Genomic DNA, 12,645 nt, shown 5'->3' with positions numbered 1-12,645 from the left:
GGAGCCCGCACGCACCTCCCTGCAAGCGGCGGAAGGCGGACGACGAGGATGAGGACGCGGGCGCAGGTAGGGCCTCGCGGGGCGAGGCGGGGCCCTGGGACTCGGGACCGCGTGGGGTTGACGCGCCGCCCCGCCCCCGCTCCTGCCGCGCAGAGAGCAGCGAGGAGGCGCCGGCGGGGAACAGCGTGGGCGCCGAAGCCGCGGGGTCGCCGGAGGGCCAGGGCGGACCGCCCCCCGAAGAGGCTTCTGGTCCCCCAGCCCACGCCCTGGTGCTCGGGGGCTTCAGGAGGAGCAAGGCGCCAAAGGTGAGCGGCCCGGGGGGGAGGCTGCAGCGCTGGGGTGGCCGTCGTTACCGTGGCTTGTGTTCGTGGGACGGCATGGAGGACGGTGCTTGCGCCTGATGGGTGTATGGTTTGTGTTCGGTGAGTGAACACCTGAGCCGGCCGACTGCTGATGTCTTAGCATTCTCGTTTACGGTTTGAATCCGGTGCCAACTTAGCACTTCCATTTTCAATTGTAAGAGTTCTCTTTTTTTTTCCCGAAACCAGCGGGTTGACTTGGTTTCCGTGCTGCTGTCACAGAGATCTCTCTAAACAGCTTCGCTTCCTTGGTGCACATTTAAAGAGCTTCCACTGTGCTCGCCAATCTAGCGAACAAAATGGGAGATCCTACCAGGTCTAGCAGGTTGCTGGGCGAGTTGCAGATTCATGTCAACGTAAGATTTCAGTAGTCGAATACGTGAGCTAAAGGATGTCTGGAGCGTGATCGTCATCATGAAGAATAAGAGAGGCTGGGCAGAGTGCCCTTGGGGAGATCCACTTTGAGTTGGAATCAGAAGACAGGGATCAGCCTGGTTAAGGTGTGGTGGGGGCAGGGAAGTGTGTGCCAGGGAGAGGGCCGAGTTGGGGCAAAGGCCCCGAGGTAGCAGTGAGCTTGTTGTGTAAAACGACAGAGGGTTTGTATGGTTGGTGCAGAGCCAGTGATAGCAAACAGAAGCGCGGGCAGGAGAGTGCCAGGTCACGGGCACCTTGCGGGTGTAGTCCGGAGCGCAGATGTCATTGGAGCACGGGTGTTATTAGGTGCGAAGTTGCCCCTGGGTGGTTTGGCTCAGGGAGCTTTCTGGTATGTATTTTTCACGCCTTTCAAAGCCTTCACGGAGAGTGAGACGTGGGCGGACTAGGAGAAGCTAGAAAGCTTGCCTCTTTCTTGCGGCCTTTTCAGTCTGAGTGTCTTGAGCGCTTGGCTCATGGGGCCTTGCTCTGCTGGCCTGGCGGGTTAGGGAGTGTTCACCGCGTCTCTTTCTCTTTCCCTTTGTGATAGGTCCAGCCTTTCCTGCCAGCGTGGCTGGCTGAGCCAAGCCGCGTTGGAAAGAGTGTCACCGAAGGCCTGGTGCCTATTGAGGATATCCCGGAAGTCCACCCGGACCTGCGGAAGAGGCTGCGGGCTCAGGGCATCTCGTCCTACTTTCCAGGTGCCCCTGCCCTGCGCAGGTGGGGTGGGGTGGTGGTGGGAGCAGGGTTTCCTTCCAGAGCATCTTCTCCCAGAACCGTGCAAGGCCATCGCTCAGCAGCTGCCCACACAGGCGGCCTGTGCACACGTCCAGTGGCAGGTGTGGTCCCGGCCTCCGCACCTCCAGCCTCTCAGCACTCCGGGAGGCTCTGGTGCGGACCTTGAGCGAGAGCCCCGCCCAGAGGTCGCAGACAGGGAGGCGGCCGTCTCCGGTGCCTGTGCTGGTGCTGGGTGTCCCTGCACCGACGTGACGCGCGTCTCGCCGTTCCTCGTCCAGTGCAGGCAGCGGTGATTCCCGCTCTCCTGGAGAGCGCAGCCAACGGGTTTCTGGTAAGCAGAGGCGGCTACCGGCCTAGCGACCTCTGTGTGTCTGCCCCAACGGGCAGTGGGAAGACACTGGCCTTCGTCATCCCCGTGGTGCAGGTGAGCGCAGGGAGCCCTCGCCCTCCAGGCGGGTCTGCAGGCAGGAGCGGCTGACGCGGGCACGGGCGGACGCGGGGGGCGGGCTGACGCGGGCGGCCGTCTACCCCGCAGGCCCTGCTACGGCGAGCCGTGTGCCAGGTTCGGGCCCTGGTTGTGCTGCCGACCAAGGAGCTGGCCCAGCAGGTACGTGGGCCCATGCCTGGAGGTCAGACCCCGGGGCTTCGTCACTGCGGCGCGGGGCCTCAGGTCACGCTGGTGATGGCTGCTTTTCCTCCAGGTGAGCAAAGTGTTCAGCGTCTACACAGATGCCACTCCTCTTCGGGTCGCCCTGGTCACCGGGCAGAAGTCGCTGGCCAAGGAGCAGGAGAGTCTCGTGCAGGACACGTAGGTTCCTCCGGTCTGTGGGCTCGCTCTGTGCAGCTACATCGCGGCCATCTGGCCCCGGGGAGCGGAGCGCCGCCGTCCACAGGGTCCCCATGTCAGGCGGGCTGGGGGGGGTGGTCAGTGCAGGGCGGCCCTCCTGAGCCACTCTCCGCTCCACAGAGCAGACGGCTTCCGCTGCCTGGCAGACATCGTGGTGGCCACCCCTGGCCGCCTGGTGGACCACGTCGAGCAGACCCCAGGATTCAGCCTCCAGCATCTCCGCTTCCTGGTAGGTGGCCCACGTGGAGGGAGGCCCGGGCCCAGACCCGAAGCTGACCGCGGTTCCCCCCCGCCCCGCAGGTCATCGATGAGGCCGACCGCGTGATAGACAGCATGCACCAGGCCTGGCTGCCGCGGGTGGTGGCCGCGGCCTTTCCCAGTGAGGGCAGTAGGGATCCCTTTGCTCTGCTCCAGAGAACACAGCCCCGGGCTGTGACCGCAGCCAGGTACCAGGCCCTGCACTCCGCTCGGCGCCCAGTGGGGCCGCCCTGGGCTGGTCCCCTCCGCTGTCCCCCGTCTGAGACGCTCTCCCACCGGGCTGGGGTGGGCTGGTTGGGCTGTGCTGCTTTCCCAGCGTCCCCTCCCTTTCCAGCGTCTGCTGCCCCCAGATGCCACTGCAGAAACTACTCTTCTCAGCCACTCTGACCCAGAACCCCGAAAAGCTGCAGCAGCTCGGCCTCTACCGGCCCCGGCTCTTTTCCACGGGCTCGGTGCACGGGGGCCTCAGAGACCCCGACGTGGACGTGGCCGGGGACTTGGGCGGGAAGTACACCTTCCCTGCGGGGCTCACGGTGAGCAGGGCACTTGGAGGGGGGAGGGGGCGCGTCTAGGCACCGGGCTGTGGCCAACCTCGCGCCATCCCCCGCAGCATCGCTACGTGCCCTGCAGCCTCCGCCTCAAGCCGTTGGTCGTCCTGCACCTGATCCTGGAGATGAATCTCTCAAGGGTTCTGTGTTTCACCAACTCCCGTGAGAACTCCCACAGGTGAGGCCCGCGTGGTGCAGAGACTGGAGGGGAGAGGAGGTGGTTCCCCCAGCCCACCCGACTCTGGCCTCTCCCGCCCAGGCTGTTCCTGCTAGTCCAGGCTTTTGGGGGCGTGCGCGTGGCCGACTTCTCCTCCCGCTATGGGCCTGGCGCTAGGAAGCTGATCTTGAAGCGGTTTCAGCAGGGGAAGATCCAGCTGTGAGTACCTGGGAAGACAGGCCGGGGTCCTGCTCTGGGGAGGGCGCTCGCTCCGGCGTCAGCCTGGGCTCCCGAAGGGCGCCTCGGGCCCTCCCCAGCTCCATGGCGGCGTCCCCAGCAGGGCGGGAAGGGGCGTGTGTCCCTGCTCCCGGCCTCAGGCAGGGCCCGCGGCCCCTCGTGTCCCGCCAGCCTCATTAGCACCGACGCCACGGCCCGCGGCATCGACGTGCAGGGCGTGCAGCTGGTGGTGAACTACGACGCCCCCCAGTACCTGCGGACCTACGTGCACCGGTGCGGGACTGGCCTTGGGTCTGGGGAGGGGGTGGCTTGCGGAGAAAGCCTGGTCCCAACAGCCCTCGGGCTGGGGGCCACGGCTCTGGAGGAGGCTGTGCTCCGTTTCAGGGTTGGAAGAACCGCCCGCGCCGGAAAATCCGGACAGGCCTTCACGCTGCTCCTCGAGGTGCAGGTCAGCCTGGGGGTCTCAGCCCGAGGTGGGGCCCCGGCGGGGCGGGAGCCTCTTCCCCTCACGTGCTCCTTCCCCGCAGGAGAGGAGGTTCGTCCGGATGCTCAGGGAAGGCGGGGTGCCCAGGCTGGAGCGGCACGACGCCCCCAGTGAGCTCCTGCAGCCGCTGGTCCCACGGTACCAGGAGGCCCTGTCCCAGCTGGAGAGGGCCGTCAGGGTGAGGCGCCGCGGGGGCTCGTCTTGGGACAGCCGAGGTGGAGGGAGGAGACGGCAGGGGGGCCCACGGCCCGGAGGGGTCCGGCACCGAACTGGCTTTCCGAGCGGGCGTGGGGATGGGGCGTCTCTGCCCTCGGGGGTGGAGGGTGGGGCCGGCCACAAGGAGTGAGCGGCCGGTGGCGCCTGCCAACCCCTGCCAACCGCCACCCCCGCAGGAGGAGCAGAGGCAGAAGGCAGCCTAGGCCGGGGCTTGGGGCTCAGCCCTCGTGGTGCGGGAGCCGCCTCCTTTCTGGAAACATCCCGAGCACCGGTTGCTGGACACACGAGCAGGAGACGGGGATTCCTCAGCTGAGCGAGCCTCGGTCCCCAAGCACGCTGCTGCCCTGCGCCCGGCACCCTGGACACAAGGCTCCGGCCCAGGCCTGAGACCTTCCAGGGGGCACAAGGTCAGCCCCCTGTCGGGTGGTCTTTCTGGAAGCAAGTCTCCAGTGAAACTGTTCACACTCCCCTGGAGCTGACGGGGTGGCATCTGCCATGCGTTAGGCTGTAAGTTGGGGATCAGCCTTGAGGTACCTTCAGGAATTCAGTTCTTCTAACAGTGTGAACCACCACCCTGCGTGGGAGAGGTGGCCCTGAGTCCCTCGCTGTTGGGGTGAACGGCCGGCTGCTAAGTAGCCGTTCCCCGCGAGGCGTCACAGAGACCGGAGGATGCGCTGCGAGGTCATCGCGGCTGTACTTCACGATCAGTCACCGCATGTGTGAGACGAGTGTCCAGGAAACAGGCTTCAGAGCACTGACCGCCGTCTCTGAGAAAGCTTCGTTTCCAAAAGTCACGTGTTGACAGAACCTTAATGGGAACGAACCACAGCTCCTTGTGTTGGCAGAATAACCACCATGAGTCCTGGCGTCCCGTGTGCTCGCTGTCGCCTGAGTGGACGTCATGGGGCAGAGTGGGCAGCTTACGGGAGAGCACGCGGACCAGGACTCGGGTCGCACCAGCCTGGACCTCTTGGGGCTGTAAACGCACTCTGCGTACCGAACCAGCTCACATTTCAGGCCAGGCTTCGCACGGGACCCGGGGGATGGTACAGCCACGCACAGCCTCTGAGAGGCGGCTTCCCGGTCTGTGGATTGTATCTCGATAAAGCATCTGTTTAAAAACAAATATGGACTTCTTCCCTGGTGACGCAGTGGTTAGGAATCTGCCCACCAATGCAGGGGACACAGGTTCAAACCCTGGTCTGGGAAGATCCCACATGCCACAGAGCAACAAAGCCCGTGTGCCACAACTACTGAGCCTGCATTCTAGAGCCCACGAGCCACAACTACTGAGCCTGTGCTCTAGAGCCCGCGAGCCACAACTACCGAGTCCTGTGTGCCTAGAGCCCGTGCTCCGCAACAAGAGAAGCCACCACAATGAGAAGCCCGCACACGGCAACAAAGAGCAGCGCCTGCTCGCTGCAACTAGAGAAAGCCCGCATGCAGCAATGAAGACCCAATCAGCCAAAAATAAGTAAATTAATTTTTTAAAATAAATAAAATTTTAAAAAATAGTGAACACACATGCCCCTGGGTGATAGGATTGCTGGAAATATCAGATTGCCGCCTCAGCCTGCCTTTTCCTTCCATTCAGTCACGCTTGTGTCAGAAGACGGGAAGAGGCCCAGGCAGGTGACTGAAGACAGCGGCTGAGCCTTTAGAAGTTTCGTAACATTGATAATTGCCAGCAGAACAAAGAACTCCGATGTCACCTTTACTGAGCATTGCGGAGTGGCCGGGCGCGTGGGGACAGGAGAGAAGCTGCAGCGTGTGCGGAGGCCCCGAGCCTGCCCACGGGTTCCGGGAAGAGGTTGAAGTGGGGGCTGGGGGCTGGGAGCATGCAGCCACTCATGGGGGCACCGCAGGCGCTGCCGCTGCCGCGGGAGACCGAGCAGAAGCACCTCGGCTGTGGCCTGTCCCGAGCCTTCCTGCCCCTCACTTCCGGGAGGGGGGGCCCGGGAGTAGCAAAGTGACCACCAGGCGGAAACGACATTGCCTGCTTTCGCCCTTCACTTTGAACTTGGAGATACAGGGCCTCCCCTGCACCTGCTGGGTCTCTGGGGCCTTGGGCATCTGGGACACGGGCGGTAGTGGTGTCTTCAAGGCAGGCTGCGGTGTGCAGGTCACTTTGCTGTTGGGTTTCAACAGCGACTTGCTGGGCATTTATCTGGAAAAGAAGACGACTTCAGAGAAAAGCGAAGTAGCAGGAATTAACAGCGTGTAAGCCAATCACTCATACTGCAAAACAAACTCATAGAAAAAGAGATCAGGTTTGTCATTACCAGAAGCAGGGGGATTGGATGAGACGGTCGAAAGGTACAAACTTCCCTTTATTAGATAAATAAGTATTAGGAATGTAATGTACAACATGACAAATACAACACTGCTGTAGGTTACACGTGATGTGTATGAGAGCTGTTAAGAGTAAGTCCTGAGTTCTCACCACAAGGACATTTTTCCCTATTTAACGTTCGATCTGTGTGGGACGGCGGACGCTCGTTAACTTACTGCGATGATCACTCCATGTGTAAGTCAGCCCTTTACGCTGCACACCTTGGACGTGTATAGTGCTGTGTGTCAGTGATACCCCAATAAAACTGGGAGAAACGAAGCAAAGAGTGAAGGGGGCGCGAACGTGGCAGACCAGCCTCGCACGCATTCCTGCTGCCGCCGCACACACGGCAGGGTGGGCACAGATGCTCTGTGCTGGCAGGAACTGAGCTCACAAAGGCTCCAGGGGGACCTCAGACCCCGGAACTGCATCCCCCCGAGGGTTAGGACTGAGCAGGGCCGGGCCGGGACCCACCGGTCCAGCAGCTGTGCTGGTCGTCCGACGGCCCTGGGATGGCTGTTCGGCCCTCCTGGGGGGACCCCTCGGCCAGGCCGGCCCACGGGCACCGAGGCACGCAGATGACAGCGTGGCCTTGGTGCAACCATTCTGCTGCCCTCGCTCCCCTGGGCACGCGGGGCAAGGATGGGGAGCGAGGCACCTGCAGGTCTCGTCACCCAGGAAAGCCCCAGGTGCTGCCTCTCAGAAGGCTGGAGGGGAAGTGCCATTCGCTGGTGCAGCGAAGCCTCCCTCCTGCTGAAGAGCAGTCTAGACTGTGCCCACCGGTGCTCCTGGGAGCGTTCCCTGGCATGTGTGTAAGGGGGTGCTGTGGCCTGCCAGCTTCTCCTCCCCCGGGCACATCGACGCCTTCTGGTACAAGAGACAGAGGAGGAGGGTGGCGAGGCCACAGCCGCAGCTCTGGACACATGTGCCATGTCTGCGAACCCGCACCCCCAGAGCATCACGACAGAGCCATGAAAAGGCAAATAAGGGGACTGTCAGGTACCATCCAATACTCCGTCTACGACTGGATGCTGCCCATCACCCCACACTCCTCTCTGTGAATTCCTATTCCCGCTCCATTCCCCCCCACAGATCTAATGTATTTTATGCTTGGAATTATTTTATAGACCCCCGATCGTGCGTCCCTGCAATAGAAATGTGCTCCAGAATTGACCACAAGGCTCTAAGTGTTCAAAAATAATAATCTTCTGGCCGCTGAGCCTGCGCGTCCGGAGCCTGTGCCCCGCAACGGGAGAGGCCACGACAGTGAGAGGCCCGCGTACCGCAAAAAAAAAATAAAAAATAATCTTCTGGGTTGAGAAATCGGTACAATTATTATTGGTATGCAAGTTAGCAAAATGACAAATGTATTACAGTTATGGTAAATAATTACTAAACATAAAAAGTAAAATTTAATAGCTGGAGAGGGCTAATTGTTGTCTTCAGTTAGTTCCTATGCCCACAAGGCTCAGCGTCAACTCTATTCTTATTTTTCCAATTTATAAATCAAAACACTGAAAAAATCCCATTCCCATAAATAAACCGATGGCACCAGAGAGCTTTGTTGTCGAAACGTCACTCGATCCTTTGGTCCCTTTCTGAGCTCTGTGAGGTCAGTTGCCAAAATCTACGTCCAGTGCTCTCAGTTGGAAGGATGGGTCCTCCAGGTCGTGCGGAGACACAAAGAAGCTGCCACCTGGAGGCCGCTGCATCCCCGCCCCCAGCCTGCCTGAGAGCGTCCTGTCCTCAGACTTGTGCCCACGCAAGCGGGCACGGTGGGTGGAGGGACACCCTAAAGAAGTGGCTCCCCTGAAGCCATCCGTGCGGCACCCCACGGAGCCTCTGTTTATCCCAACCCTCGGAAGAACTCTCCGGTTTCTGTAGTTACCACTGAGAAGTTAGCCATCGGTCTGTCCTTCTGCAGGTGATCTCTGTTCCCTCCACTCCTGTGACCTCTCCTTGCCTCCTGAGTTTACCGTTGGCCTAAATGTGTCTGCGGGGAATCTTTTCTTTATCCTGTTTGAGACCTTCTGGCTTTCCTGAATCTCTGGATTGGCACCGTAAGCCGGTTCTCGAACGTCCTCAGATATTACCTGTCTCGCATTCTCTTCTGGAACTCAACTCCGACATTAGACCTCTCACCCCTCTGCCATCTGTCTCTCCACGCAACTTTTTTTCTTCCTGTTCTTCGTGTTGCAGTAGGTTGATTTTCTCCAGGTCTGTCACTAATTCTCAAATGTACTGTTTACTCTCCCATGAAGTTTTTAAAAACTGCAGTAGAATTTGCATACAGGGGACCTCTCTGGCAGTCCAGTGGTTAGGACTCCACGCTTCCACTGCAGGGGACACGAGTTCGATCCATGGTTGGAGAACTAAGATTCCACGTGCCACACAGCTTGGCCAAAAAATAAAATTCAAACTGTTCTAAATAAAAAAAAATTTTTAATAAAGAATTTGCATTGAGTAAAAATCACCCCCCCCCCTTTTTTCTGGCTGCACTGGGTCTTTGTTGCTGCGCAGGCTTCTCATTGTGGTGGCTTCTCTTGTTGTGGAGCACGGGCTCTAGGCGCGCAGGCTTCAGTAGTTGCAGCACGCGGGCTCAGTAGTTGTGGCACGCGGGCTCAGTAGTTGTGGTGCATGGGCTTAGTTGCTCCACGGCATGTGGGATCTTCTCGGACCAGGGTTCGAACCCGTGTCTCCTGCACTGGCAGGCGGATTCTTAACCACCGTGCCACCAGGGAAGTCCCCCAAATCACCCTTTTTGATGTATGGTTTTATGAGTGTTGACAAAGGCCTGTGGTCATGTAACCACCAATGCAATCGAGAACAGGACATTTCCATCACCCCCCAAATCCCCAATGGCTCTTTTGAGGTCAGTCCTTCTCCCCCCGCCCCCACCCCACCCCTGAGACCCCTGAGCTATAGTCTGACCCTATCGTTTTGCCGTCTCCAGGACGTCATATAAGTGAAATCATAGAGTATTGTAGCCTTTTGTGTCTGGCCTCTTTTGCACAATACATTCGAGTTTCCCGCCTGCCGTCTGAGCGCCAGCAGCCTGGTCGGCTACCTGAGTGCCACGTCATTGTCCGGAGGGGCCGTGGTTTGCTTCTCCATCCGGCAGTTGAATGACTGGGCTGCTTCCAGTTTGGGGAGATTACGAATAAAGCTGCTATAAACATTTGCATACAGGTTATCATGTGGATGTGTGTTTTCACTTCTGTGTACACTGTGAGAAGTGAGGTTGCCGGGTCAGAGTAAATGACTGTTTAAGTAAAATACATAAGAAACTGCCAAGCTGCTTGCAACGGGGCTTGACTCGTGGGCGCCGCCCCCCCGGCAAGGCACGGGAGCAGGCCACTCTTCACCCTCACTAGCCAAGGTCCTCGTTTTTTAGCTGATGTGTCCTTGTATCTCCTTGTGGTTTTAATTTGTATTTCCCTAATGAAAGGATACTGACATCTTTTCATGTGCTTATTTGCCATTCTTAGAGCTTATTTGGTGAAGTGTCTGTTCAAATCTTTCGTCCACTTTTAAAAATGAGTCTTCTTTTGTAAAAAAAATATGTGGTTGCACCACGCCTTACTTGCAGTAGGTGGGTTCCTTAGTTGCAGCTCATGGGCTCCTTAGTTGCAGTTCGCCAGCTCCTTAGTTGTGGCACGCAAACTCTAAGTTGAGGCATGCATGTGGGATCTAGTTCCCTGACCAGGGATTGAACCCGGGCCGCCTGCATTGGGAGTGCAGAGTCTTAACCACTTCGCCACCAGGGAAGTTCCAAAAATGAGTTATTTTCCTGTTATGGAGTTCTGACAATTTTTTAAAAAAATAAATTTATTTATTTTCATTTTGGGCTGCGTTGGGTCTCTGTTGCTGTGCGTGGGCTTTCTCTAGTTGGCGTTGAGTGGGGATTACTCTTCGTTGCAGTGCATGGGCTTCTCATTGTGGTGGCTTCTCTTGTTGTGGAGCCCAGGCTCTAGGCACGCGGGCTCGGTAGTTGTGGCTCATGGGCTGTTGAGCGCAGGTGGGCTTAGTTGCTCTGCGGCACGTGGGATCTTCTTGGACCAGGGATCGAACCCGTGTCCCCTGCATTGGCAGGCGGATTCTTAAGCACTGTGCCACCAGGGAAGCCCTCTGACAATTCTTTACTGTGAAATGATAAGGAATATATGTTGTATATTGGTCTCTGCCCCCAGCTCCTAGAACCCTTGGAATCCACTGAGTGGCACGGGTGCCAGGAGGGTCTTTTGTTCCAATGAGGTGGCTTGGTGGGCTCCTGGCTGGGGGTTGGTCACCAGAAAGACCAAACTATGATCAGAAGCTTGGAACCTTCAGCCTCACCGCACACACACACACACACCCCCATCCTCTGCGGAGCAGAGAAGGGGTAGGCACTGAGGTAATAAGCAATCCGGCCCATGTAACGGAGCCTCCACAAAACCCCAAAAGGACAGGTTTCGGGGGAGCTTCCAGGTTGGTGAACACATGAAGATTCTGGGAGAATGGTGCCCAGAGAGGTCAAGGAAGCTCCACTTCCATTCCCCACACTTTGCCCTATGAATCTCTTCCATCTGGCTGTTCCTGAGTTATATCCTTTTATCATAAACCACTAACCTAGTAAGTAAACTTTTCCTGAGTTCTGTGAGCCGTCCTAGCGAATGATCCAACCCAAGGAGGGGTTGTGGAATCCTCCAATTTATAGCCAGTTGGTCAAAAGGACAGGTGACAACCTGGCACTTGTAACTGGCATCTGAAGGGGGTCGTCTGTGGGGCTGGGTCCTTAGCCTGCAGGCTCTGTGCTAGCCTCGGGTTGTCAGCGTCAGAACTGGGCTCTTGTAGGACAGCTGGTCCATGTCACGGAGACCTGGAGAACTGCTTGGTGTGGGAGACCCCCATGCAGCTGGTGTCAGAAGTGTCGTGAGTAAAGGAAATGCGTTTTTTCTTTTATTTATATATCCTATTACAAGTGCTTCATTGGCTGCGTCTTTTGCAAATGTTTTCTCCCAGTGGCTCTTCATTATCTCAATAATGTTCTTCACATACCAAAATGTTTTTAATTTTAATAAAGTTCCACTTTTCATTTTTATTCTTTTATAGATTTGTGCTTTGGATGTTGTAGCTAAGAAATCTTAATTTAACCCAAGGCTACAAAGATTTTTTCCTGTGTTTCAGAACTGTGAGTTCCACATTTAGGTCTCTGATCCATTCTGTGTTAATTTTTGCATATGGTGTGAGGTAGGGATTGAGATTACTTCCACCAAGTTTTAAATTTCAACTGTTTTATGTTTAATTTCTAGAAGAACTATTTGGTTCACTTTCTTTTTTTATCTGCTTGGTGTCTGGTGACCCCTTGTCTCTCCTCCACGCTTGTTATTTCCTCCTTTGTTTCTTTAACCATATGAAATACATTTTGCATTTCTTATTCTAGATCCAGCAATTCTGGCATCTTAACGTCTCTACAGGTGTGAGTCAGACCCTCACTCCTGAGGCTCTTCACTGTGTATGCTGTGATTTTCTGTCATGAGCATACATTCTGGGGGCTGCTGGCTGGAGTTCCTTGAGGCCTGGAGTTGAGGGTTCCTCCAACCAGGCTAACATTTTCCAAGGCCAGTCCCCTGGGCTCAGACATGTGCTAATGGCTTCCCATCCCTCACTCAGTGATTATTCACGAGAACACCACCAGACCAATTCCACCATCTTCCTATTTGACACCAAGGGAGCTGAGGATGAGAGGGGAACACCCTGCTCGAGCCAAGAGGCAGTGGGTGTCTGCAGCCCCTCCACTCCATCACAACTTGGGACTCAAGCCCAGGATACAGGTGATTCCCTATTTCCAAATATGTTTGTATAAAGTACGTGTATTTTATAGACAAATGTATTTTATAAGATGCTCAGATCTCACTTTTTTCCATCATAATACATCATATAAATTCAGGGGAAACAGTTAAAAGTTTTTCAAACCACATGATCCGATATAGAATTTCTATCCAGAAGAATTCTCAAACTCAGTTTGAAGGAAAAAAAATTTTTTTAAGCATTTAAATTTTTTTAATTTATTTTTGGC

The 12,645-nt window shown here is 56.6% G+C and overlaps 1 protein-coding gene across 1 annotated transcript in view; it reads left to right on the top strand.

Moving 5' to 3' along the window:
* The window catches only part of DDX51 (DEAD-box helicase 51), a 5,705-nt gene extending 216 nt beyond the window's left edge, over positions 1-5,489 (top strand). Inside the window, exons 2-16 of the mRNA XM_024739911.1 lie at positions 5-66; positions 154-305; positions 1,321-1,471; positions 1,787-1,932; positions 2,044-2,115; positions 2,210-2,316; positions 2,476-2,584; positions 2,656-2,801; positions 2,948-3,146; positions 3,224-3,339; positions 3,421-3,537; positions 3,727-3,828; positions 3,940-4,003; positions 4,083-4,217; positions 4,432-5,489. Of these exons, the coding sequence (XP_024595679.1) occupies positions 5-66; positions 154-305; positions 1,321-1,471; positions 1,787-1,932; positions 2,044-2,115; positions 2,210-2,316; positions 2,476-2,584; positions 2,656-2,801; positions 2,948-3,146; positions 3,224-3,339; positions 3,421-3,537; positions 3,727-3,828; positions 3,940-4,003; positions 4,083-4,217; positions 4,432-4,458 (1,705 nt within the window). The 3' untranslated portion in view covers positions 4,459-5,489. The remainder of the gene's footprint in view (positions 1-4; positions 67-153; positions 306-1,320; positions 1,472-1,786; positions 1,933-2,043; positions 2,116-2,209; positions 2,317-2,475; positions 2,585-2,655; positions 2,802-2,947; positions 3,147-3,223; positions 3,340-3,420; positions 3,538-3,726; positions 3,829-3,939; positions 4,004-4,082; positions 4,218-4,431) is intronic.
* Positions 5,490-12,645: the final 7,156 nt, after the last annotated feature.

Source organism: Neophocaena asiaeorientalis, unplaced genomic scaffold (genome assembly GCF_003031525.2).
Source record: "Neophocaena asiaeorientalis asiaeorientalis breed wild unplaced genomic scaffold, Neophocaena_asiaeorientalis_V1.1 scaffold757, whole genome shotgun sequence".
Taxonomy (NCBI): domain Eukaryota; kingdom Metazoa; phylum Chordata; class Mammalia; order Artiodactyla; family Phocoenidae; genus Neophocaena; species Neophocaena asiaeorientalis.
This window is presented reverse-complemented; position numbering and strand designations above follow the sequence as displayed.